Here is a 26,823-nt window from a genome sequence, read left to right as displayed (position 1 = left end):
ATTACTACTATTCCTACTATACACACCACCTATTTTTTAAGGACACACTCTGTGTCAGAAGTATATTCTACGTTATATCTAATGCCTACAGCAATTCTGCAAGGCAGCACTCAACATCCATATTTTAAATATAAGGAAACTGAGGCCCAGGGAATTTAGTCCACTTGCCCAATATCACACAACCAGGATATGGTAGAATTGGGACTTAAACCCACATTTGCCAAAGTCCGTGCCCTGGTAAATGCTAACAAAATGGCAAGGCTAGACAAAAGTAACCTAATCTAGGAATAGGAAGGAAAGTATGCAGTGCCCTATAAGCTTTCTGAGCTGAGGACACAAGAAAAAAGACATATTTAAAGATGAACCTGACAGATAAGATAATACACAGGAATAATAACTAAGAAGCTACTTCAATAATCCAGATATGGGATGAAAAAATTATAAAGAGGAGGAAAATGGATTTGAAAGACATTTATTAAAATATAGCTATGACTTGGCATCTGGCTGGTCACTGTAGATAAGTAAAAGATGCCCTCAAAGAATTATCTTTAAACAACTAAAAGCTGACTAATAAATGTACCTTTGATGTACAAAGTGGAAGAAGATATTTGTTTATGATGGAAATTTCCACTTTGAGCACACTGGGTTTGAGAAGACAGAAAGATGTTTAAGACAAGATGTTGAACAGGCATCTACCAGAGGACCCAGCATGGACAAGACTGCAGGAGAGACGAGGGAAGAGGTGGAGGTAAAGCTACAGGATGCGTGAGCGCTCCAAAAAAAGAGGAAGGAGATACCCAGGGCTGGAAGACTGAGGGTCTAATCTTGAAGGACACTCAGCTAGGCCACAGCAAGAAAAAGAGCTGTCAGCGTCTGGGAAGGCACCCACAATAGCCACCAGGGATTTGCATGGGGAAAGGGAAACAATAATGGGATAATAGTTGTGGCTAACATTTATTGAATGCTTACCAGTTGCCACACACTAGTTTACGTTCTTTGCTTATGCTCAGTAATTAAGTCTTCACAAACTCCAAATGGAATACGCTATTAATACAATTTTGCTAATGAGAAGATAAAACCCAGAGAAATTAAGCAATTTCCTTAAGATCAAGGCAACTGGTCAAGCTGGAACTGAATCCAGGAAACCTAGCACCCCAGGCCTCGTTTTTACATATCTATATATCAAGACTTCTAAAAGGGTAGAAAAACTGACACTAAAGTCATATCAAACCACAAGTCACATCTGAGTGTATTCTATGCTCAGCTAAACATGCCTGGAGCATCTACTGTGGCTCTGTAAGAAGAACACAAAAATAGATGAGATAAAGGCTGACCCTCAAGGAGCTGGTAGTCTAGGCTGAGACAAATAAATAAACCAGTTATGAAAATGAGGGATAACTGCTATGTTAGTATTTAACATTCTGTGGGAGCTCAGAGAAAGAAATAACAAATCTTCTTTGGGAATGAAGCTCAGCCAGTTAGTGGAGAAGGTGATATTGAAGAAGGGTGGATATCCACTAGGAAAAGAAAAGGAACTCAAGACACAGGTGCAATATGGAATTATGAGGAAACACACCATACTCAGGAAATAACAGGCCACTCATGGGCAGGAGCAGGCATAGGAAAGACACAGACTGAAGATAATTCTGGAAAAAGGACTGAAAGATAAGCTAAGAATTCAGCCTATATTTGATAATGTATAACTGAAAAACCCCTGGGGCTCTGCACATGCTGTTTCCTAGAGCTGTCGCTCCCCATCTTTCACCCTCTCCCCCTTCACCTACTAGCATCTACATCATCTATAGATCCCAGCCTCAGCATCACTTCTTCTGAAAGCTTTCCCTGCATCGGAGGTCACATGCTCCAACACTTCCTTGACTTCCCCTTATTCTATTTCAATGACCACAAATTTTACTATAATTACCTATTTACTACCTGTATTCTCCACTACACTAAAATCTCTGTGATTCAAAGCTTTTCTGATTGTTCACCACTGTACTTCCAGTGGTCTACTCAGCTTGTGGCAATTAGTAAGCACTCAATAAATATTTGATGAAATGAATATAAAAATAAGATTTTATATCCTCTAGCATGAAATTCAACTCAACAAATATTACTATTACATACAAAGCATGAACCTCAAAGAGTATGTGAGAAGGGAAAACTTATAATCCCCACTCCTTGCAGAAATGCATTTCAATCCTATTGGGAAAGCAAATGTAATTGTGTGACACAAGTTCACAGTGACAGGCACTTTTCATTTATACACTGCAAAATTGAGTTACGCTCCAGGGAGATCATTAAGAAATGCCAGCACACTTATCTCCAGCACAGGATGAAATATGCAATCTTTGAGTCAGAATTGTATGTTTTATAAGCAAAACTGTTTTAAAAGAAAATCTGTGACTGAGAAACTGTTGGAGGATTTTTGCAGATGAAACACATCAAATTCCTGGGCTGCCAAGACAAAGGGTGACAATTCAGATGGACATATCAAAGAGAAAATCTTGCAATGCTATAGATCACAATATGCTCAATGAAGTGAAAGCTTTTTAAAAGGGAACTACATTTGAGCAAATACAGGGCAAAATACAGCATGATCAGAGAAAGAGGATCAGAATGGCTAAAAGTCTGAGAAGTGTGGCATATGAAGCCAGCGGAGGACTCTAACAATCTGTGGCTTAATATAAAGACGACTTGGGGATGACACACTTCTGCCATGTTGTGGAGGCTCCATAAAGCTACCTGTGAGTCCTTTGGTCAGCTCAAGAGAATTGATATCTGCTATTCTCGTCTGCCCAACACCTCTCTTTCCAGAGGGAAATGCCATTTTCCTGAAACATACGCTTCTGATAAAGCTGGCAGTCACAGTGCCTCACCTCTGCCCAGAAATCAGATGTGTCATCCCCACACCACGATGATTAGTCAGGAGGAGAGTGTCTGACTCAGGCAAACCCAACCAAAGTTCTTCAATGAGAAATAGCATTTAGGTTTCTATTCTGTGGACTCATGAATTAAGGATGGTTCAAGACTCAGGTTTGCCTACAGCTATTTTTCTGAACACAGCGTGAGAATGAATCCAAGAAAACAGCATACGGACAAAGGGAGCGCTGTAAATATATGGGCAGACATAAAAAAACAGAGACAGAGAGGGAGACACACAGAGAAAGAGAAGGAAAGAAGGAGACAAAGAGGAGAGGAAGACAGAGAAATGGGAAGAGAGCTAGACTAGATGATAGTGTTCAAACCCTGCAGAGCTATGTCTGAAGCCTGACTTTTCAGCTACAAACCAGTCAACTTATTTTCTGTCACATGATGCTGAAAAAGACCTTACTAATATATCATCTGAGAAGCAAGCTGGTAAAAACACTACACTCAGGCAATTCATTAAGATATATACAGTGAAAGCCCTCTTCAAAGTCTTATTTAAAACATAAATCCACCTGAGTAAACTAAAAATGTGTTCCCATAACAAGCCTGCTTATTGCATGTGAAATGACTGGAATTTAGAGGGGCTCCTGTTTACAACTGCTAACTCCAGGGTGTGTAGCTGTGGAGGTGGAGAGGAATAAATGGGGACACTTTTACATTTTTACTTGTGAAATGACTTTTTTTTTTTTTTTTACAATGCTCAGGTATTATTGTTATGGTTTTTTAAAACTGTGATGATTATAAAAGATCGTGTTGAAATAGACCAAACACAAGGTTGTGAACTAGGGTGGGGTGAACGAAGATGAAGGTAAGGGTCCTCGTGAGGAAGAATCTGCCAACAGGAGATGGTGAGGGCTCCCCTGAGGGGAGATTCTAGGGCATTTTGTGAGAAGGCAGAGAACACACTGGTCAGAAAGATGGCCATGCTCCCCACCTTGTTCTGACCTCAGAGGGCACTTCTAATCCTAAAGTGAGAATGTTCTCAGCAATTTGAGGAATGTGCTGTCCCAGGAACACTTTCAGCTAAAAGGCTATTGTGGACATACTTACATTCAAGAAGTGTTAACTTCCAGCAAAGAGAAAACTGAATGCATATTTCAGAATTTAGTAAAAATGAAGGCTCCCAACCAAAATCCAAATGACCGTCCAGCCTAGCCAACACTACCTCCTACTGCCCCCATATAATCATTGTTAATAGTTTGGTACAACTTCATTCCTACTCTCTCCACACTCACTCACTCATGCACACCCAGATACAAACATCTGTAGATTTATTTTACAAAAATGGAATTACTCAAAACATTAAAGTCTGAAACTTGCCTTTTTTCCCCACATAATACACCAGTGATATCTTTCTAGGACAACACATGAGCTATTTCTCATGGTTTTTAATGGCTGCATTACATTCCACTTTAAAAACCAGTACTCTATTACAAATACTTGGCTGGTTTTAATTTTCACAGTAACCTTAGATTTAAAATAATCAACTGTATGTAAAGATTTAATGCAGTTTTTGACCTCCCATGACCCATACTATATAATGCATGTTTTTTCATCGTATTTTGGAAATTACTTCTAATGAGTCAATAAACTTTCCTTAATAAGTTTCAATTCTCAAAGCACAGTGGATAGAGAATGGTTGTTGGAGAAATGTATTTAATAATATATTAACAGAGTCTTGCATTGTGCTTTGATACAGAGGTCTGCCATCTGGATGGAATTAGGAATCAAGGTGAGCATTCTTGCTCGAGAGGCACTACCCTATATCAGTCACTCCCAAAGACTCAGGGCAGCTTTAGAGAGAACGACAAGACATCTTGCCAGGAGTCACTTGGCAAGTGGTAACACTGCACCTCTCTGAGACATTCACCATGTACTTTGGCCCAGCCCAGCCCAACTGTCATGCTGGAAGGAATACAGCCGCATAAAAGCTAGATGTAAATAAAATCATATTCTTTCAGGCTAAAATGTCCTGTAACATCCAGAGTGAACCTTCCACCTCAATAAGAATGCCACTCTTGGGACAGGAAATGATGGGAGATAAATGGCAAGTTTCCAAGACTCCCAGAAGAAAACAAACCATTTGACTCCATTTAACTTATGGTATAAGCATTTTGATGCCCACTATCAGAGAAGGAATTGGAATTATTTGCAGAACTGTTCAAAAAGAGAATGTATGCTAACTCATATACAGAATCTAAAAAAATGGTACTGATGAACCCAGTGACAGGGCAAGAATAAGGATGCAGATGCAGAGAATGGACTGGATGACCCGGGGTGGGGAGGGGTGAAGGGGAAGCTGGGATGAAGTGAGAGAGTAGCAAAGACATATTTACACTACCAAATGTAAAATAGATAGCTAGTGGGAAGTTGCTGTATAACAAAGGGAGATCAGCTCGATGATGGGTGATGCTTTGGAGAGCCAGGACAGGGAGGGTGGGAGGGAGTCACAGGAGGGAGGGGATATGGGGATATATGTATAAATACAGCTGATTCACTTTGGTGTACCTCAAAAGCTGGTATAAGAGTGTAAAGCAATTATATTCCAATAAGGAGCTTAAAAAATAAAGAGAATGTGCTGAACAGTCCTTTTATTCAATGGTATTTACAAAATACCTCAATCAGTATTTATATAATTACTGGTTAACTGTCAATCTCCCAGTTAAAAGTTAAGTTCTATGAGGGAAGGAACCTTATCCTTATTCATGTCCTTGTGCTTTTTCCCACTGGGGGAGATAGAGACATTTAATAAAAAATTAAAGAAAAACCCACTGTGGTTTCAATTACAATTGCACTAAGTTTTCAAAGGAGAAGGATGGGTTTGATTGGCTCAGAGAGGACTTCTGCAACGAAGAGAGGATTGTACTAAAATGTGAAAGACATGCGAGAGAGGAGGCAGCAAAGGAGCTTTCTGGACAGAGGGGTGAGCCAAGGCCCTGAAGTGGCTGAGCAGAGTACTAGAAAAAGAGAAAGAAGGTCAAAAGTGAAGCTGGTGAAGGGCATAAAGTGGGACTGGGAACATAGACAGGAAATATTGGGTTGGCCAAAAAGTTCATTTGGGTTTTTCCATAACATCTTACGGAAAACTCTGAGCAAATTTTTGGCCAACCCAATAGATGGTGCAAAATCAAGGTCAAGGAGTTTGGTCTCATCTTCAGTGCATTGAATAGCCATTGAAGGGTTTTAAGTAAAGGAACAATGGGATAAGAGCTGCAGTATTAAAAGATGGCTATGAGATCTTGTAAGCATTGAGTGGACTGGGGGGATAAAATAGATGTGGGGAAAACAATTAGGAGGTTGCTGCAGTGATACCCAAAAGACAATATTCATTTGGACTAAAATGACAGAGATGAGAAGAAACAGACTAGGATCTGTGCAGGAAGGAAAATCAATAGGACTTGTCATTATTTAAATGTAGGGGATAAGGAAAGACCACATTAAGAGTAACTACCTGGTTTCTAGATGTGGCAGCTGCTGGAAAAGCTATTCACTAAGAAGGAGGTCCCAGTTTGGTAAGAAAGATCATGAGTTGTATGGATAGCTACAAGAAACTGAAATTAACATCCACTAACCTCAAGGGCTGTGCCAAGCTGGGTCAAGGCTATGCCTTAAATGGATGATCTAACTTCATCCTAACTGCCATCCTATAAAATAGGTGCTATTGCCTACATTTTTAGAGAAAAGAAAACTAAGACTCAGAAAGGCTTAGTAGCTTATGGCCATTCTCAGAGCTAAAAATTGGCTGAGCTGGGATTTGAACCCAGATTTTCTGTTCTAAAGCAGATGGTTCTTAATTACCGGCCCATACTGCTTCATGACAACTGAGGTCTACTCAGGGAAAATTTCATGATTTCAAAAGGACATGAAAGTTAACCTGGAATTCTGAGGCCAAACCTTCCTAGGAAACCTTCAATTCTTCTCTCAAGGATGCCCAGAGAAAACTGTCCACATAAGGAAGATGATTCTACACTTTCCCCCATTCTTCACTCCCCGCTGGCTCAGGCTTTTGCCCAAACTTCAAGGTTACCTCCAGTTGCCCTGATCTCCTCAGCTTTGCCTTCTCCAAGTTCCTATAATACTTTCAGTCTCACTACTTATTCTGGCAACAATCACATGCAGGTTACCCTGCAGGATGTCCATATATTTTCTACTTCCTCACATTATATTTTTTCTAATGTTATATTTTTGACAGTATATACTGCCTGTCTTAAAAAGTCTTTCATGTACTGAAGTCAGATTGTTGTACATAAGCTAATACACACAAATTTCAAACTGGATCTGGCTGCCAACCAACAGTTCCGTTTTACCAATGTTATTATCTCTAGTTGCAGAGTGGAATCTCAATATACATTGCATTTAAGTTACACATATTCCTCTATATGTTCTTGGCAGAGGAGAGGGAGAGAACATGCACAATTTAAATAGAGTAGGCCATTACACCTGCCAGTCTAATCATTAAATAGGAGATTCTTAGGGACTGAAAACTTTTGCTGTTTTTCAGTTTTTACTTTCCCAGTGTGAGTAATTATCTGGGCAAACTCTGATTTTAGTGTATAAAGGTACATATTTTAGATATACCACAATCTCTAATTTTAAGTCAACTATTCTTCCTATTCCTCTATTAAAGAAACAGTGACCCATCTCAAGACTATGGGGAAAGCTGGGTCTTCTGGACTAATCAAGAGACAGTAAGATTGTCCCTGGCAATTCTGACAGCATGAGATTCTCACACCATACTTTCATTCGGGAACTACCCCTGAGATATGACTACAGTGATGACAGCATATGTGCGTGTAATCATCTGACTTTTCAACTGCATTCTGACTTTAGTATTGAATATAAATAAGCAGCAATTGGAAAATGAAAAGTGCTGATATAAATGGTAAAGGTGTACCTCTAACAAATGAGGCAAAGATGGAAATCATTAGGCCTCCTGAACTCAAATGTGAAGAAAAATAACACAATTACGCAACAGGAATGAAATGCTAGCTTAGGTCCAAAAAGCAAACAATCATTGGGGATTTTACAATCACCTTTGATTTTCTGGAAAAGAGCCTCCCCAGTCACAGGCACAAACCTAAATATGCACATAAAATTATGATACAGACACATTTTCAGAAGGTCATGTTCAAACAGAACACTAACATTCTGAACCGCCCTGCTGCCTATGGGCAGATAGATTGATTCTTGCTTCTCAGCATCCTCAGAATTTTCTTGATGCCATCAGTATACAATTTAAGGCTCTATCTGTGGGAAACGATTGCCGGTACCTGTCACTATTTAGACTCTAAGCTCCTTGCAGGCAGGTTCTAGGCCTTACTAATCTCTATGTCTGCAGTGCCTTAGAGAGCGCCTGACTAAAAAAGGTGCTGTACAAAAGCTGGAGAGTGAATGAATAGCCAGATGTACCTCTCTGAGATTCATTTCCTCTAATGAACTAGGGAAGAAAGACACAGCCCAATAGCTATCAGGTTGTTGTCTCCAGCACAGAGCTCCACTATGCACATGGCTCTGGCCTTACCTATCCAGAGAAATGCAGCACAGGTGAAAAATCGATGCTGTTGTGAGAAGAACATCTAGAGATGTCCGGATGAGGCAAAACATCTCCCCATAAACCCAGACGTCCTGAACCAGCTCAATGGCACCAAAGGGCATCACCAGCACTGACACCAGCAGATCCACAAAGGCAAGAGATACAATGAAATAATTGGTTTTTATTTTCCTGTAGGTGAAAAAGTATAAGGGAGGAGGTGGTGGGAAGGATGAAGGGAGGAGGTTAGGGGCAAGGGAACAGGAAAGAAAAGTGGGGGAAAGGGAAGCAAGGAAAGAAGGGAGGGAAGAAAAGAAAACAAAAGTCAGATGTGCAACATACTCTCTAAGATTCAGTTTCCCCTCTGTCATATGCTTGATCCAGTCACTTCGGACTTTTCCAGACCCCTTTGCACCAGAAGCCCTCTCTTGCCCTCTGCTGTGACCACACTGGCCTGACTTGAGCCCCCATGCACAGAGCCCCTTTCAAGGGCCTTTACAATGTGCTCTCTCTCCCCGCCGTTGGCCTAGCTACACCCCATCTACCCTTTAGGCCTTGGTTTAGTCATTCTCAGGAAACCCTCCCAAGGGGCCCTCTTAAAAAAAGTGTCAAATTCTACTGTTTTCCACTCTTAGACTGACTACCGCGTGCCTCACATTTGCCACACATTAGAATTTCGTTTTTACACTTTCTCGATTAGAGCATGTCTTGCTTAAAGAGAAAGGCAGCAGATGAGATAGGACTGCATCTGTTAACCTCTTTTACAGCCTGGTGGCTCTTAATCTAGGCTGCACACTAGAATCACCTAGTAAATTTTTCTAAGTATTGATGCCCAGGTCTCACCCCAGATCAATTAGTTCAGGGACTTTGTATGATTAACCCACTTACCCACCCCCAAGTTTGCCAGATAAAATATAGGGCACTCAGTTAAACTGAATTTCAGATAAACAATGAATAATTTTCTAATTAAGTAAATCCCAAATATTGCATGGGACATATTTATGCCACACATGAGTAATTTTAAAAGGGTCTTCAAGTGATTCTAATTGCAGCCTAGGATGAAGTGGAAAGAGCAGAAGACCCAGGTTTAAATCCTAGATCAGCCACTAGTTAGCTATCCTTTCTCTGAACCAATAAATAAAGTGGGGCAGTTAGATTAGATATGCTCTCAGCAATTATATATATTGTGATCACAACTATTACAGAAAAAACAACATAAGAAACATAGGAAAAAAGACAGGATAGAAATGCACTCACATGTTTACACTATTTATGTTAGAACTATGGGATTATACGTGATCTTTTTTTCCCTGCTCCATTTTCCAAACATCATTCCCACATATATTTTCCCTTCATAATTACAAATTATAATGGAAATTATAAATTCAGACCTCAGTTCACCAGGGAGAGCCCAGAACTCCACCTAGGTTTCCTCATGAGGTTAGATCACGTGACTCACCTGAGCTGCCTGTCCCTGCTCACGGCCACCATCACCAGCAGGTTCCCCAAGATGGCCATCAGGATAACCACCGAGAGAAACGTGAGCAGCACGACCTTCTCCACTGACCCGAAACCCTCCTTGGAACTGGAAGACACACAAACACAAACAAACACGAACACAAACACAAACACAAAGAGTTGAAGGAAACTCTGAGACACAGGAAAGAAAGTTAGTCTCTTCCTCATTCATCTTCAGGAAGGTAACTTCACTACCAAAGCTGCAACACACATTTACTGTGCACCTAATATGTGCCAGTGTATGCACTTGTCACTTGTTATCCTGGTTAACTCCTACATAATGAGAAGGAGGAGGCTCAGAGAGGTGGATTAACTACTCTGATATTGCACAGTGATTCTCCATCAGAGATTTTGAGGCTTTCCTTCAGAGTACTGACCTCAGCCTGTGCTCAGAAATGTTATTTGGGTGACTCTTGTTTGGCACACCTACTCAGCTAGCTTGTAAGCTCCATGAGGCAGGGACGTTGTCTGCTCTATCCACTGACAAATTCAATTTCAATGCATCATTCATATTTATCAAATGAAGGAAAGATGGCATTGAATGAATGAATGATGGTAACTTGAGCCAGTATCTGTGTGAATACAGGGGCCACCCTGTTTTCAGTACCCCATCCCAGCCCACACAGAAGCTGCTGTGTGCAGGTGGGCTATCCAAGGAATAGGTCATGTCTGAAGGCTGTTTTTATATAGCTGACCTAGACAAACTGATCTTGGTTTCAGCAAAGCCCACTGGAAAGACAGCAGACAATCAATAAACTCAGGGACTCCTTTCACTGCCCTGAACTACATTTCTTCTGGTGCCCAATATAACAGTTCAAATTAGTGTTTTTGTGAATTTCAGCAACTGATTTGATTCTATAAACCCTGCACTCCTACTGTCAACTCAGCATTTCGTCTTACAAATTTGGAAGTGAGTGTTCCCTATCAATAAAAGTATAATAAATGCAGGTTATTCAGAAGCTACAGGAAAAGTTTTGTTTTTTAATAAGGTAATAAAACGTTCTTTTTAAATGAAGTTTCAAAGGATCTTAAAACTCTTAGACCCAAACATACATTTCACTAAGGAGAAACTAAGGCCTAGAGAGGGGAATTGAGTTGTCAGAGCATGTTAGTGGCTAGTCTGGGAGAAACTGCTTGCTCTGTAGGCCACCACTGGGAACACAGGTCCCAAACCAAGAAAGATCTGTCTTTACTGAGCTCTTCTGACCGAAAACCAAGATAGGTGTTGGGCAACAGCCCACCAAGTCTGGGCTCTGGCTTTGTCCAAAACTTTTTCCATTAGGCCTGGCATGGAAAACAAGGTGACAACTGGAATAAGGAGTCAGAAAGTCCCACTCTACTCACAAGTAGTTTTATTGCTTCATTGAAGTCCTTTTGGCTAGGGTTCACATGAAAAGAAATTTGAGGTATGTCCATCTAAATCACCCTCTGCACCTAAAGTTCAACTATCGACAGTACAAATAATGGACAGATAAGATTTAACTCAATGAGGTAAAAGATTTCAGTAGGGTGTTCTGGCTACCCAAAACTATTTTGATTTTAGGCCATGTTAATTGAGGTAAAGTGCCCAATAAAGGAGGTGAATGCTTTTTTCCTTGTCCTTCTCGGAGGATCTGACTCAGGGCCCCTCTGAAACTTGTTCCCTCTCAAGGTCTCTACACTTGTGCCTTCTTCCTGGAATGTTTCTTCTCAATATTCAGGTCTCAGATGAAAGTTAACTCCCATTTAATGTGCCACAACTAACAAACACTTTTCATTTTCTTTATAACATTTACTGTTATCTGAAATGATTTCTGTTATTATTGTCTGTGCCCTAGTCCCACAGATTGACATTTAGTTATCTTTTCACCACAATTCCCAGCGCCTGGCACAGTGTCTAATCTATAGTATGTGTAGTGTAAAGGTAGGTGCAATATATAGGAAGTGCACAATCAGTCCCTGAGTGAAAGACATTGTATTCATAACGGTGAGGTTTATTCTTCAGTGTCTTTGAAGACAGGTTGCAGGTATAGACAAGATTCCATCTAGACAAAAGAAGACCCAGGGATGAGACATAAAGGCTATTTTTAACTATCTGAGGACTGTCCTTTGAAATAAGAGTAGATTTATGCATTCATTCATTCAACAATACTTTCTGAGCACCTACCCTATGTTAGGCATTGTTGAGGTCTTAGGGCAGCAGAAATAAGCAAAACAGAGAGCAATGAATAGATAAGCAAGAAAATATGTAAGGTGAGCTAGTAATATGAACTATAGCAAGAAGTCTAGGAGAGAAAGGAAGACGGAACTGTCAGTGGAGGGTGAAGGGCTGGTTGTTTAATGCGGGTTGTCAGTGAAGCTCAGTGATAGGGTTGTCACACTTGCAGGTTGTGTAACTATGTGGGACCAGTGAGCAGGCTGTAAGCAGTGGTTCTCAACTTTGTCTACATATGGAAATCACCTGAAGAGCCTCAGAAAATGCTGATGTAAGGCCCCCTCCTCAAAGATGTTGCAACCAAGGTTGAGAATCACTGCTAGGGGAGGCAAGATTTAGTAATGGATAAGGATGATCCACAATAGCTTCCCGGTGTTGTTTTGAGTGTCCTGGCTCAGGAAGTGTTTAAGAATACCTAGGTGTCAATTAGATACCACTTCACACCCATTACGATAGTTACTATAAAAACAAAACAAAACTGAAAAATAACAAGTGTTGGTGAGAATGTGGAGAAACTGAAACCTTTGTGCATCGCTGGTAGAAATGTAAAATGGTGCAACTGCTGTGGAAAACAGTTTGGCGGTTTTTCAAAAAGCTAAATATAGAACAACCATATGATCCAGCAGTACCAGTCCTAGGTACACATCCCAAAGAATCAAAAGCAGGGACACGAATAGATACACGCACCCCAGTGCTCATAGCAGCATTATTCACAATAGTCAAGAGGTGGAAACAACTCAAGTGTCCATCAACAGGTGAAAGGATAAAAAGAATGTAGTATACACATACCATGGAGTTTTATCCAGTCATAAAAAGAAATGAAGTTCTGATCCATGCTACAACATGCATAAACCCTGAAAACATTATGCTACGTGAAATAAACCAGACACAAAAAGACAAATATTGTATAATTCCACTTACATGAGGAGCCTAGAATAGGCAAATACATAGAAAACAAAGTAGAATAGTGGTTACCAGGGACTGGGGTGGGTGGAGGAGAGGGGAATAGGGAATTATTTATGAGTACAGAATTTCTATTTCGGGTGATGAGAAAGCTCTGGAAATGGATAATGGTGATGGTTGCTCACCATTGTGAATGAATTTATTGTCACTGAATTGTGCATGTAAACCGGTTACTTTATGTATCAATGGATGACCCCATATCAGGATGCTGTATAGGTTTCTTGTACTGGAGGCAGGTGGGACTGGCTGATTTTAGGTCCCTTTCTTATCTATGGACAGTGATCTGAACATACCCTCAGAATGTGGACTGTCCATCAACCACATCCTCACCATGAGAACCATCTCTCCTGTACTGCCTTTCCTCCCATAAGAGAGAAGAACAGATTCAGAGTCTGAGGTGAACACCTCTAGCTCCAGAGAATGTATATTTCAAATTAAGTGGGAATGTCAGGGTCAGAGAACCCCAAGTTCAATGTTATAGTTCACTTGTGGCATGCCAATTAGGAGCTAGAAATAGCTAAACTTTAAACTGTGAGTGAAAAGCAAAATGTAGCCATAGAAGAAGCATTTTTTTAATTAGGTAGAACTGTCCATTGAACTCAACGTAAGTGCAGTCATGATAGTTAAAATAAATTAGGAACCACTTCTACTGACTCCATGTTAGATCTCTGGATTACCTCTGACACCCTCTCAGACTACTGTCAACCACCACCAGACAATTCTTATCTGGCCAAAGAGCTATTCACTCCATTAAGTGGGTTCTTTGACAGTTATTCTTATGAGAAATTTTACTTTCTCTTCTTTTTTGCTTTTCTAGTGATCTCCTGATCCATGAATATAGAAATTCCACAAACTTGCTGGCTCTGTTTACTACTTTCTCTGTTCTTAATAAAAGAAAACCTATGACAGTAATTCTGGGTAAATTTTCACATAGGTTAGTATATGTGAAAATGGATTGTAAATGACAAAGTATAATATAAATAAGTAATCACTGCTATTACTATCAGAATCCCATATAGGAACAATAGCTAAGGAAGTTTTAGGTTATGCTTTGTTATATCATCCAAAATAATTGGTTTCAAGGTTATACACACACACACACACACACACACACACACACACACACACACACAGAGTACACTTTCTTATTAGTCAAGAATACTTTTCTTTCTCTCTTTCTCTCCCCCCACCCCGGCCCCCGCCCCCAACCACTGGCTTTGTTAACAACAGCTATGTAATTTCAAAAAAAAGTCACTTCCCTTTTCTGAACCTCTATTTCATCCCGGATCAATTGTTAGCGTAAATCTCTCATTTATCAGATATGTATTTATTGCCCACCATATGCCAAGATCTATGCTAAGAACTGGGATACAACCGTAAAGAAGGTGAACAATGTCCCTGCCTTCATGGAGTTCACACCACTGATAGAAACAGACAATAAGCACATATACAACTAACAAATACAGTTTGTGACCAGTGTTCCAAAGTTACACTCTTAAACCTTAATGTCCACATGTACCTACTGGGGGTATTATTAAAACACAGATTCTGATTATTTTGGTCTGCCCTGGGGTCTGGGGTTTTGCATTCCTCACAAGCCCATACAGAGGCTCATGAAGAACATCAGTGATGCCTTTGCCACTGGTTCATGAATCAAACTTGGGGCAGTAAGACTATCAAGGACTTTGGCATGATGATGATAGAGAACAACTGGGTTAGAGGGAAAATTTAAGCAATCAGAGAACACTGGATTCAGCTGTTTTGATACACATGCAGGAACCATGAGTTAGAGGAACCAGGAGAAGAGCAAATGCAAAGGCCCTGAGACAGGAAAGATGTCTTGTGTTTACTATCAGAGAGGAATGAACAAGGAATAAAGAATCTGAGATGAGCTCCAAAAAGTAGTCAAGAGTCAGATCCAGAGGCTTTGGATGCGTTGGTGAGAAGTTCATGTTTTATTGGACAATAAATGAGAATACAATAAAGTGATTTAAGGAGAAAAGTGACATTGGGGATGTAAATGTGAAAGTAGGTAAATTTGTCAGGGGCCCTTGCCAGAGTCCAGGTAAGGGAAGACAATGGCTCGGAGTAGGTGGTGGCCGTGGAGATGGAGAAAAGTGGATGGAATAAAGGTATATTTGAGAAGTAAAGGGTTAGGTAAGAACAACAGATTCCATGTGTGGATATAAAGAAGCAGAAATGAAAATTATAATTCTGATTTGCTTATCCGAGCAAACAATGGTACAATTTAATAAATGGGAAAACGTTAAGTGTGAGATATGTATAAAATACTCAAGTGCAGATGTCAAGTAGGCAACTGAATACTCATGTTGGAGCGCAGAAAGGATGACTGGGTTGGAGATACACACTGGGATTTCCAGCATTTTTATGGGATTTAGAGCCTCGGGGAAGGATGCAATGACTCAAGAAGAGGGCCAGAGTCTTCATGAACTCTGATATTGAGATATGCAGTAGAGAAGGAGGAACCAGCAGAGAAAACTAAGAAAGAAAGCAGAGGAGACATCACTGGGGTGTCTGAGGAACACCAGGTTAGTGTGTTGCTGTGGAAGGCAAGTGGGAATACCACAGGGCCACTTCTGGGAAGGAAGGAGGCAGTGTAACTACAGTAGTTCTTCCTTTTCTTTTTATGTATTGAACATTGCAATAAAATTATGTTTGACAACAAAGCTCCATCACTGGACCAATGATCTCTGCAGAAAGTATCTCCTCTGCCAACCACACTCTACTTGAAAACATACACAGCACATCCATTAAGGATTCCAAGCAGTTCAAAATACTCCCTATCCAAGTGCTTTCTTCACCCATCCTGCCCACCACTGCACAGTCCTCTGTGAAACAACTGCATGTAAATTAGAGCAAATAGTGTTCATTTTCTTACCAATAACAGTCAGCACAAAGAATGCAAAAGCATTCTGAATTAAAATTGGATGTTTTCTTCTTAGTGTGAATTTATTAACCTTAGTGTAAGGTCCCTGATGTTTCCTATAATGATAAAAGACTGGGTGTTGAACAAGAAGGCTTTAACTTTTCACTCAGCTTGACTAAACTTCAGATAGACTTCTTCCTGACTCTAGGCTCTGGTCTCCCTTTTCTTAGAGCATTTTACTTCAGAAAACTTATAATTGTAAATTCTTTCTCTGGCCCTTTGGGATGTAAATCTTTTAAAAAGCCTCTTGCCAGTTTTTCAAGCTAGTCTTCTGCAAGGGCCTAGTAGCCATCCATTTGAAATGTAATCATCAAAGAAGAGAAAGGCCCCATCTCCCAGTCTCTGTGGGAGGGTAGCAGTTCTTCCTGTCTTCAGTGGACGAATTGCTCCAAGTTGTAAAATTACCTCCTCTTTCCTTTGGGTAAGGTCAATTAGCAAACACAGATGTCCTAGGATACCTGCCGGCCACTCCATTTCTGAAAACCTCTCCTCACAGTCGTTTCAGCGAAATTGAGTTCAGACTATATTCTGGTCTCTCTCTCTATTACGGTAGCTTTCCTTATGGGTTAACTTTGTCCAGTGTAGTTTTTGCTTTGAGAGAATATGTTGTTTTTTACTGCTAATTATGTCATGTGTGTATTGTCTTCATCACCTCTGTTACTCCCTGTGAACAAAATCCGTGACAGTTGGAATACACATAGGAAAGTTAAACAGATAATATTCAGATTGACAATTTTTCTTAAGTAAATTAATGTTTAAAATGCCTTTTTAATTAAAACAGAAATAGTAGGGTCCATGAGTATGTTAATTGTTTTTTTCTATAATCAAAAAACTTGAGAAATAATATAACTGTAAACTTTTTAAAGCATACATCATTTCTTTAAATACTTGCCCCTTTTTTTTCTAGGTTTCTTCAAAGACTGACATACAAACAATAGCCAGACCCTATATAACGATAAAACTCTGACAACCTCTGTGGCAACCAGCCCAGAAAGGTCAGGACTTGTTCAATGGCTGCTAGCTTCCATATTTTCCCCCTCCTACCTGCTTCCCACTCAACACTAACCACAGAAAACCAAATATCCTCCCGAAAGCAACTACATTAGATGCCCCATTTCGTGTTAGTGCACTTCCTGCTTTCCTAGGTCAACAACCTCTCTTCAGAGCACAGCTGAAGCCCTGTTTTTATCCTATAAGCTTTTCTACTCCCCCTCCTGACTCTGAGTCTTTGCTAAATGCAAGTGATGATGGCTGACTACCTTGCCATAGCAAGCTCTGAATAAATAGCCTCTGTTCTCATTCGTGCGACATTTTCTTCCACATTCTAGATATGCTCTAGATGGACACTTATCTACAATCCTATATTTTCAAATTAGGTAGAAGTCTTTTCTGGGGGAGAAAGAATTTATTATTTGGCTTATGTTACTTTGGGTTTTTAATGATAACTTTTCAGGTGGCCCAGTTAACTTTTTTTTTTCAAGTATGCTTTTCTTCTTAAAAATGCTTTTTTTTAAACAGAGGACTAAATTAAATAATTCATATAAAACATTTTCATAACAAGAGCATCAAAGCAGTGGTGTTCCAGAATCACAAGGGAGAAGCATAATTACCTGGAAAGCTTGGTTAAAATACAGACTGCTGGACCCGCCAACAGAGTTTCTAATTCAGTACATCTGGAGTGAGGCCCCAAATCTGCACTTCTAACAAGTTTCTAGGTGATGCTGATGCAGCTGGTCTGAGACCACATTTTGAAGGCCAATTGACCTAAAGCACTATGATTATCATATGGTTTTTATCCTTCAGTTTGTTAGTATGATGTATCACATTGATTGATTTGTGTGTATCAAAGAATCCTTGCATTCCTGGGATAAACCCCACTTGATCATGGTGTATGATCCTTTTAATGTGCTGTTGGATTCTGTTTGCTAGTATTTTGTTGAGAATTTTTGCATCTATGTTCATCAGTGATATTGGCCCGTATTTTCTTTTTTTGTGACATCTTTGTCTGGTTTTGGTATTAGGGTAATGGTGGCTTTGTGGAATGAATTTGGCAGTGTTCCTCCCTCTGAAAGATACCCTTTACCCTAACCCTCATTTCTCCATTGCAAATTACTTTCTTTGCTCCTGGGTTTAGAACTTCCTGCTTGGAAGTGGGGAGATTGTGACATTGATTAAGCTCCTATTAAATGGCAAACAACATGCTAAGGACAATTTTAATGTTGGCTCATTTCATTCTCACAATTACCATGTAATCTACAGTATGATGTCCTTTTATTAGAGCAGACTGGTGCTCAGCATGGTTAGGAGACTTAAGATACTATGACTATCAAGTGGTAGACCTGCAATTTTAAACCTACACATTCTGATTGCAAGCCCAATGCTTTACCCACTAAATGTTAAATGTGCTCATTTTGAATTGAACAAGTTTCCTTTTAAGAAAAAAAAAAAAAAAGACATGCTAAAGTTTTACCTTGTATCTAGAAACTTAGTATCAAAAATGTTGATGATGACAGCTTAATATGCCTCGTAAAAATATGCTGGCTACAGAAAATAGCAGGGAAAAAATTCATACAGATGGAAATTATGCTTAATGGAGTTTCTATGCAATTCTAAAAGAACTCTTTTTGATTGTTTTTGAAGACCCTACAGAGGAAGGTGAGAGGGTGGGATGGGGGTAGGTGCATAAAGGATGTAGGCTAGGTATTTTTCAAATGAAAACATGTGGAGGAAAATTCTTGTGGCAAGCTCTTAATAGACTTTTCCAGAGCCTCAAAGATCACACATATTGGGAATGAGAAAAACTTCAAAGCCCAAAGAGGATCTGTCTGTACAGCGTATAATGGAGTTCAAAGCCGCAAGGAGCACAAAGGATATCAGGATCAAAGACATTGTTCTCTGAGGCCATGTCTGGATGTAAAGCCAAGCCAGAACTGATGCGACAAGATTCTCACTGCTGCACAGTGTGTTAACTACCAGAGCTTCCATTCTTCTAGGAAATAAAATGCTAGATGACAGTGCCAGTAAATTACACCTTAGAGGTGAGTCTCACTTTAAAAAAACCCATTCATCCAAAACTGGAACTGAGCAAACAGTTCCAGAGATAGATCTTTTTTTCTTTACCATCTATTTTTTCTTTATATGGGGTTCAACATAGGGTATCTTGTTTGTTTTGCAAATATCTCTTTGCTCATACTTGCTCAGGGAACAGAAATGCTCATCAGGTACAGAAAGGTCTTCCTTTGGAGTAAAACACATGGCATGTTTTCGGTATTTGGCCAATCGTTTCCTTGAAATTATTCTTGTGGTTATGAGAAATCCAGCCCAGGGAAAAATATAGACCACATGGGGCCTCTCTACCATGGTCAATCATTTACCAGAAAGATAAGGCCTCAAGGAAAAGTGGAATTTCCGATACTCATAACATCCTGCTCCCCATCCCTTTGCTCCAGCTGACCTCTGTCACTGGGCCCAATTGCTATTGGATCCAGCTCTGAATATTTTGCCATGGTTCTGGTTTGCTATATGCTAAGTATTATGATTTCCTGTCTCACCTCTGCTTCTGACAGTAAAAAAATCTTATGCTCAGATGAAAGAAGAAATTCATGTTACTCTACAGCAAAGGTAGCCAAACAATGGCCAATGGGCCAAATTCAGCCTGCTGTCAGTGTTTGTAAATAAACGTTCACTGGAACACAGGCACACTCAGCTGCTTGTGTATTTTCTGTGGCTGCTTTCCCTACAAAGACAGGGTTGAGGAATTACAGAAACAACTGTATGGCCTACAAAAGCTGAAACTACTTACTCTTTGACCCTTTATGAAACAAGTTTGATGACCCTTGCTCTTTTGGAACCAGAGATATGTTAGGTCTAAAGAAGAATATGGCCTAGGGACATTAAGACTCCCTATTTAACTGCCTATTTAGACTTCCTATTTAAAATAGTTCATTCCTCTGGATTTTCTCACTAAGTGGAAAACAGTATCATTCCAGTTGACCAAGTCAGGCATCTTTTCCCATGTCTTCTTCTCTTTTACCTAAGTCATTATCTACTTTAAGTATCTCTTTTCATGTGTTGGTTTTTTTGTCTGTTTTGTTTTGTTTGGCCACATAGCATGTGGGATCTTAGTTCCCTGAACAGCGATAGAATCTGCTACCCCTGCAGTGAGGACACAGAGTCTTAACCACTGGACTGCCAGGGAAGCCCCCTTGAGCATCTCTTAAATCTATTCACTTCTCTCCAGCCCACTGTCAATACTCTAACAGAGTATTGTTATCTTATCTAACGGAGCTTCTGTTATCTTCGCCTAGACTACTACAACCACTACTGCCTACTCTGCCCTCAGCTATCAGTCTATTAGACATATCCAGAATTGAACTCTTGATTTCCCTCACCTCAAACCTGCTTGCCATCTTAAATAGATTGTTGCTCGGGCCAAAAACCTTGGAGTCATTCTTAACAAGTCTCTCTTCTCATACCTCACACATGTCAACAAATCCTGCTGGCTCTACCTTAGAAGCGTTTTCTGATTCTGGCCCTCTCTCAGCTCTTGCGCCATTACCACTCTAGTTTAAACTACCTCATGCCTCACCTGGGTGATGGCAAAGGCCTCCCAACTGTGTTCCTACTTCCACTGTTTTCTACATACAATCCACTCTTCACCCAGTAGACAGACTGAGCTTTGAAATATGTTTAGGGTCATGTCACTACATGTCACTACCCTACTCACCACACTTGAGATGGCTTCTCATCCTACTCAGAGCAATACCCAGAACCCTTACCATGGTCTAAATGGCTTTACAAGACTGGCTCTTGGCTGCTTCTATGATCTCAGCTCTTACCCCTTTCTCCTTTTCCCATGATGCTCCTGCCACGAAGGCTTCCTCATCATTCCCCAAAGGAGCCAACCAGGCTCCCACCTTAGGATCTCTCATTTGATGCTGCCTCCATCTGGACCTCTTTATCCCAAGGGACTGGAACTGCTCACTCCCTTACTTCATTCAGGTCTATGCTCAGATTCACCCCTGAAGAGAGGGCTTTCCTAACCCCCATATTTAAAATAGGACCTCTCCCCTCACTCGCTATTCCTGTGTCTTGTAGTTTTGATTTTCACAGCTGTTACCTAGTATGCCCACCTGTACACTAGAATGGCTTGAATGAAATCTCATCAAAAGCAGGAACTTAGTCTGTTATGTCTACAGATGTATTTCTAGCACCTAAAACAGTTCCTGGCACATACAAGTACTCAAAAAGTATTTGTGGAATGAATGAATGAATGAACAAATGAATGGAGTCACCTTTCATTGGTCATCTGCCTTGACTTTTCCTCTTCCCAACCATTATCAGCAATGAAGTCAAAATGTTTTGTGGTTTGTTTTATTTTTTCTAGAAAGAATTAGCTCATCTCCCCTGGCCTGTCCAAAATCCTTAATGTGGTCCTAATGTAATTTTGGTAAAATACCAAATTTGATGTGGTTTAACCAGTCCCTACTTAGTTATCCAGCTTTATTTCTGACACTGCTCCGTAATCAACTCTACCAGAGAAAAGTACCCAAATGCCCACTCAGGGAGCTGTGACATACTTGTTAAGCCCCAACTCTCCTTCCCCTACTTTACCTGGCAGGCCCTTGCATGTCCTTTGGTGCTCAATTAAACTTCTTATTCTCTGGGAAGTCATACCTTCCCTGACTCCAAGAATGTCTTCCTACATGCTTTATTGCACTCTATAATTACATATTATAGCTTTTATCACATTATATTTTAATTATCATTTAAATATATGTCACCCCAACCACGCTATCCTATTCATTTTGCTATCACGTGCCTAGCACAACAAATATTTACCAAACAAGTAAAAAGATACATGTTATCCTTTACCTGAAGGAAACTTAAACTTTCGCAATCAACATAAAGGTGCTGTTCTTCCTTTCTTCAACTAAATAGTTCTATTTAATCCTACATCTAAACCACTCCCTGAGTCAGGAGTATTAGGGCCAACAATCATCTCTTTGAATTACAACTTATAATTGCTAACATCATATGCAGATTACCAAATAGTTAGCTAGCTTCTCCAGAGAATACTAGAAGCCTTTCCCACATTTTACTCTGAAGTCTAACAATACTTCTAAATCTATTTTCTAGACCAATACTTCTAAATCTATTTTCTAGTCACCTTGTGGGCGCTGAAGTTGTTGTCCAGATTAATTAAGAAAATACATGTAAAACACCTGAGATATTGCCTGGCATATACTACATGCTCAATAAATGCTAGTTATTAGTATTCCTCTTTTCTGTTCATTTCAAAAATGCACAAATGGAATTCACATTTGTCCTGGTCCTCCAGCTCATAGTACAGCAAGAAAGTGGTCGATACTAATCACTATGACAGCATATTGTAATTTGGCTGGGGGCTGTTGAAATAACAAGTAAAAATAGAGCCCAGAGATGAGAGATGGTGAGTAAGAATACACTGGCGTTCTTCCAGACATAACTAGTAGAAACACAAATATGATAGAGCAGAGAAGGAAAAAAAAAAATGTGCCGAAAGTTCACAGGAGTGAAGATGGATTTTGGAAGGGATAAGGAATAAGAATTTGGGAGCATATTGAGCTGCCACAAGCATAAGAGAAGTGGGGAATATCTAACAACTTGATAGGGCATGAGGGTTTTGAAGAGAAGGCTCTGCATTCAAGTTCACCATCGACACAAGCACACTCATTCACACCTCCATGCACACAATCCATAAGAGCAGGCTGGAAAGTGATGGGGATGGAGGAAGACAGGTAGAGAATAATTGTGGTGTCAACCAAGGCGAGACAGATCAAAGTTTAGAGTCTTCACCTGGATGCTACTAGACATCCCTAGAGCCTATAAAGCAAGTTCATCTAAAAGTGACTGCTGGGGCATTCCCACCTGCAAAGCCAAGAATTGTATTAAAATGCATAAATGCATGTCCAGACTATGCTTATGACAAACATAAAAAGAACCTTAAAAACATTCATCCTCCAATAATTCTACTTTTAAGAATTCATCCTAAAGAAATAAATTATTAGAGCTGCTCTTAAAGATTTATGTATATTATGACTCACAACCATATTGCTTATAAGTAGGAAAATTGGAGACAACCTAAATGTCTAAATTTGGGTATCAGTTATAGCAACAATTTCATATTTATTTAATATTTACACAGCCATTAAAATCCAGGTTTGAAAAGAATTTAACAACAGGGGAAAGTTCTCATAAATATTGTTCGTTGCTAAAAGCAGGTATGAGACAGGAAAGCACAAGTTCAATTTTCTATAAAAATGTGTATTTACATAAAGGTCCAGAAAAAAAACTGTTGAGAGATTAACCTGTGACTTTTTTCTTAAAACCACAAAAAAGACTACAAGGAATGAGTGGCTATCTTCCTCCTCTATCCCAAGAAGATAACTAAAATTTGTGTTTTGAGTTATCAGCAACATTGTTTATGGGTTTTTCAAGTTGCAGAGCTGAAGGCAGGAGTTTCTGGCACCAGAGCATAGTCACTTGATCTGAAGGCAGAAGTAGCCAACTAAGGAGGTTTGAAGAACTATAACAAGGAGAAAGCAGGGGTTTGCAGATTCCAAGAACAGCAAGAAGGAACACCATAATGCTTCTCAGCACCTATAGAGACCAACCACTATAATCAAAGGCCCCAGTGTCAATCTTTTTATGGAAGCAGCAAAACCTCCTTTCTTCCAGGGACCAGGCAAAAGTGAACAACTAGCCTGGTGTGGAATCAGGGTGGACTAAAAAGCAAAAGGTCCAGCTTGTCCCAGAAAGTAGAAGAAGTCCACAAAATGTCTGAGATTAAATTTCCCCTTGAAACCCATTTGAAGGGTACATTAAAAAGTTAATTAATTTAGAGATTAAAATAAATGTGGCATTTCTTATACCTGAATTTTGTAAAACTCCTTCCACTGCTTTATTTTTCTTCATGGCATTTATCTAACATATCGCATGTTTCTTTGCTTTTTAAAGTCTATTGAATGCATCTCCCCACCCCACACCCAGCCTCCAATAGATTGTAAGTATCATGAGAGCAGAGCCTTTGTTTTCTTGGCACACAGTAGGTACTCAACGAATATTTGTTTAGGGAATAAATGATGCCATTAGATTGTCTTGGAAATTATGGTTATATCACTTGCTACAATAATGCCTTAGTCCACTCAGGCTGCCATAACAGAATACCATAGGCTGGGTGACTTAAACAACAAACATTTATTCTCTCCTAGTTTTGGAGGCTGGAAAGTCCAAGATCCAGATGCTAGCAGATCAGTTCCTGGTGAAATCTCTCTTATTAACTTGCAAAAGGCTGCCTTCTCTCTGTGTCTTTACACAGCGGAGAGAGAGCAAGCTCTCTGGTACCTCTTCTAATAAGGGCACTAATCCCACCATGAGGGCCTCTTCTAATAAGGGCACTAATCCCACCATGAGGGCCTCTTCTAATAAGGGCACTAATCCCACCATGAGGGCCTCTTGTAAATCTAATTATCATTACTTCCCAAAGGTCTCATCTCCAAATACCACCACACTGGGGTTAGGGCTTCAACATATAAGTGGGAGGAGATACAATTCAATCCATAACAAATAACATGTAGTTATTTATTTTGACCAAGGCACTGCTTTCAGATACTTTAGCCATCTACTTACAAATTGAAGATGCCATCTTTTCCACAAGACTTTACATGTTTTATATCCAAATAAAATTATATTTGAAGGAAAATAAAAACAGGGAGAAAATAAAAATGGCTGAAGCTCCTCAAATGTTAAATAAATAAATAAATAAATAAATAAATAAATAAATAAATAAAACAGGGAGAGAAGGAGAGCTATGTATGCATCTATGCATATATATAATTAAATTCAGAGGTTATGGACATGAGAATGTACAACCAACTGTTAATCATAAATGTTTTGGGCAGAGGACTAGAAGCTAATGGGAGACTTTTTCATTTGGGATATTATTGGAGTTTGAAATGATAAGAATGGATTTATGTATTACTTGTTTAACTGAAGAATAAGGAAGTACTAATCCCTCTGCTGTGAATCGCATCTTATCTTGCACTTCTCAACCACAACCCTTCTCAATTCACACTAGAAGGTTAACATATTGTTCTTGCCAAATAAGTCATACCTGACATCATTAATTCCTCTAAGCAGTTGGGTGTGAGCTCTGTGTGACTAGAAAACAAACAAACTCACTGACTAAAGGGCTTAGCCCAAGAATGTCAGCTTAGCTATAGGCATATGTTTGCTCATTTTTTCATTCAACCATCCCTTTGTCTACTCAGTCATTTGTGTATGTGCTCAACAGAATATGTGAGGGGCTACACTATTTCAGTCACTTAGAAGAGACAGCAGGCATGGTTCCTTCCCTCAGAAAGCTACCAGAGCAGACAGATATGAACCCAACTATCCATATACTATGAGACGAGGTATATGTGGTGGTGCTAACCTTATTTCTAGATCACCACTTTTCTGAGGGTGTGATCATTGAGCTGCAATTTAAAGGAGGAACAAGAGTTGACTGAAAAAAAAAAAGGTAGGAAAACGTCAGGGGCCAGGGCTGGAAGTGCAGAGGAGAAAACAATGTGATTTATTCCAGCAGCTGAAAGAAGACCAACACAACCAGAGTGCCAGGAACCAGGAGAGCCACCAGCAGTTGGGGCCAACAAAGGTCAGATCTGGAGGGGACCACAGGCTGGACTAAGTATTTAGGTCTTCATTATGAGTTCAGTAGGGAGCCACAAATTGTTTAAAGAAGGTTGGCATTAAGGATGACATGATCAGATTTACATTTTGACGTGTCTGGAGGGTAGAGGGACAACTGTGGAGTTTTTTTGGATGGCTGTTCGCCTTAGTAATTTTAAAACCTTTTAATTATATGTGTTCCAGTCAACATATTTAGAACATGGTTCTCAGTAGAAGTGGTAACACCCCCAGAGGCTCTCTGAGATACTTGTGAGGTCTTGGGTTGTGGTTATGATTGGGGAATACTATAAGCATTTAGCGAGAGGACAGGTGACATTACAATATGAGGGACAATCTCTCATTTAAAAAATCGCATCCCAGACTTCCTAGGTGACACAGTGGTTAAGAATTCGCCTGCCAATGCAGGGGACACAGGTTTGATCCCTGCTCCAGGAAGATCCCACATGCCGCAGAGCAACTAAGCCCATGCGCCACAACTATTGAGCCTGTGCTCTAGAGCCCATGAGCCACAACTATTGAGCCCATGTGCCACAACTACTGAAGTTCACGTGCCAAGAGCCCATGCTCTGCAACAAGAGAAGCCACCAAATGAGAAGCCCAAGCACCACAACAAAAAGCAGCCCCCACTCGCTGCAGCTAGAGAAAGCCCGTGTGCAGCAACAAAGACCCAACGCAGCCAATAAATAAATAAAAATAAAAATTTTTAAAAAGGTCTAGATGATGTATGAAAAAAATCGCATCCCACATTCTCCATGATTTTAGAACGTCCTATCTGTGTAAGTGAAATTTTGTTTATAGGTACCCAATCTAGAACTTAACCCCTTTAACATTACACATAATTATTTACATGGTAATTTATATACATTAAATGAAGGGGGAAATTATGCTTTCATTTTGTTCAGAACAGGGGTTCTCTAAATGTCACCAACAGCGATGCCACTCATGGTATTAAGTTGACAACCCAACACACCTGTGCTGGACTTCACTAGTAGTTGTCGCTTTCACAGT

The 26,823-nt window shown here is 39.9% G+C and overlaps 1 protein-coding gene across 1 annotated transcript in view; it reads right to left on the bottom strand.

Annotated features, from left to right (window-relative positions):
- The window catches only part of HTR4 (5-hydroxytryptamine receptor 4), a 53,303-nt gene extending 32,665 nt beyond the window's left edge, over nt 1-20,638 (bottom strand). Inside the window, exons 1-3 of the mRNA XM_057718491.1 lie at nt 20,592-20,638; nt 9,921-10,046; nt 8,453-8,653 (exon numbers count right to left, since the gene is read on the bottom strand). Coding sequence (XP_057574474.1) covers nt 8,453-8,653; nt 9,921-10,046; nt 20,592-20,638 — 374 coding nt within the window. The remainder of the gene's footprint in view (nt 1-8,452; nt 8,654-9,920; nt 10,047-20,591) is intronic.
- Between the last annotated feature and the right edge of the window lie 6,185 nt (nt 20,639-26,823).

The sequence above is a fragment of the Hippopotamus amphibius genome, chromosome 1, assembly GCF_030028045.1.
Source record: "Hippopotamus amphibius kiboko isolate mHipAmp2 chromosome 1, mHipAmp2.hap2, whole genome shotgun sequence".
Taxonomy (NCBI): Eukaryota; Metazoa; Chordata; class Mammalia; order Artiodactyla; family Hippopotamidae; genus Hippopotamus; species Hippopotamus amphibius.
The sequence above is the reverse complement of the archived record's forward strand: the minus strand, read 5'-3'. Positions and strand labels throughout refer to the sequence as shown.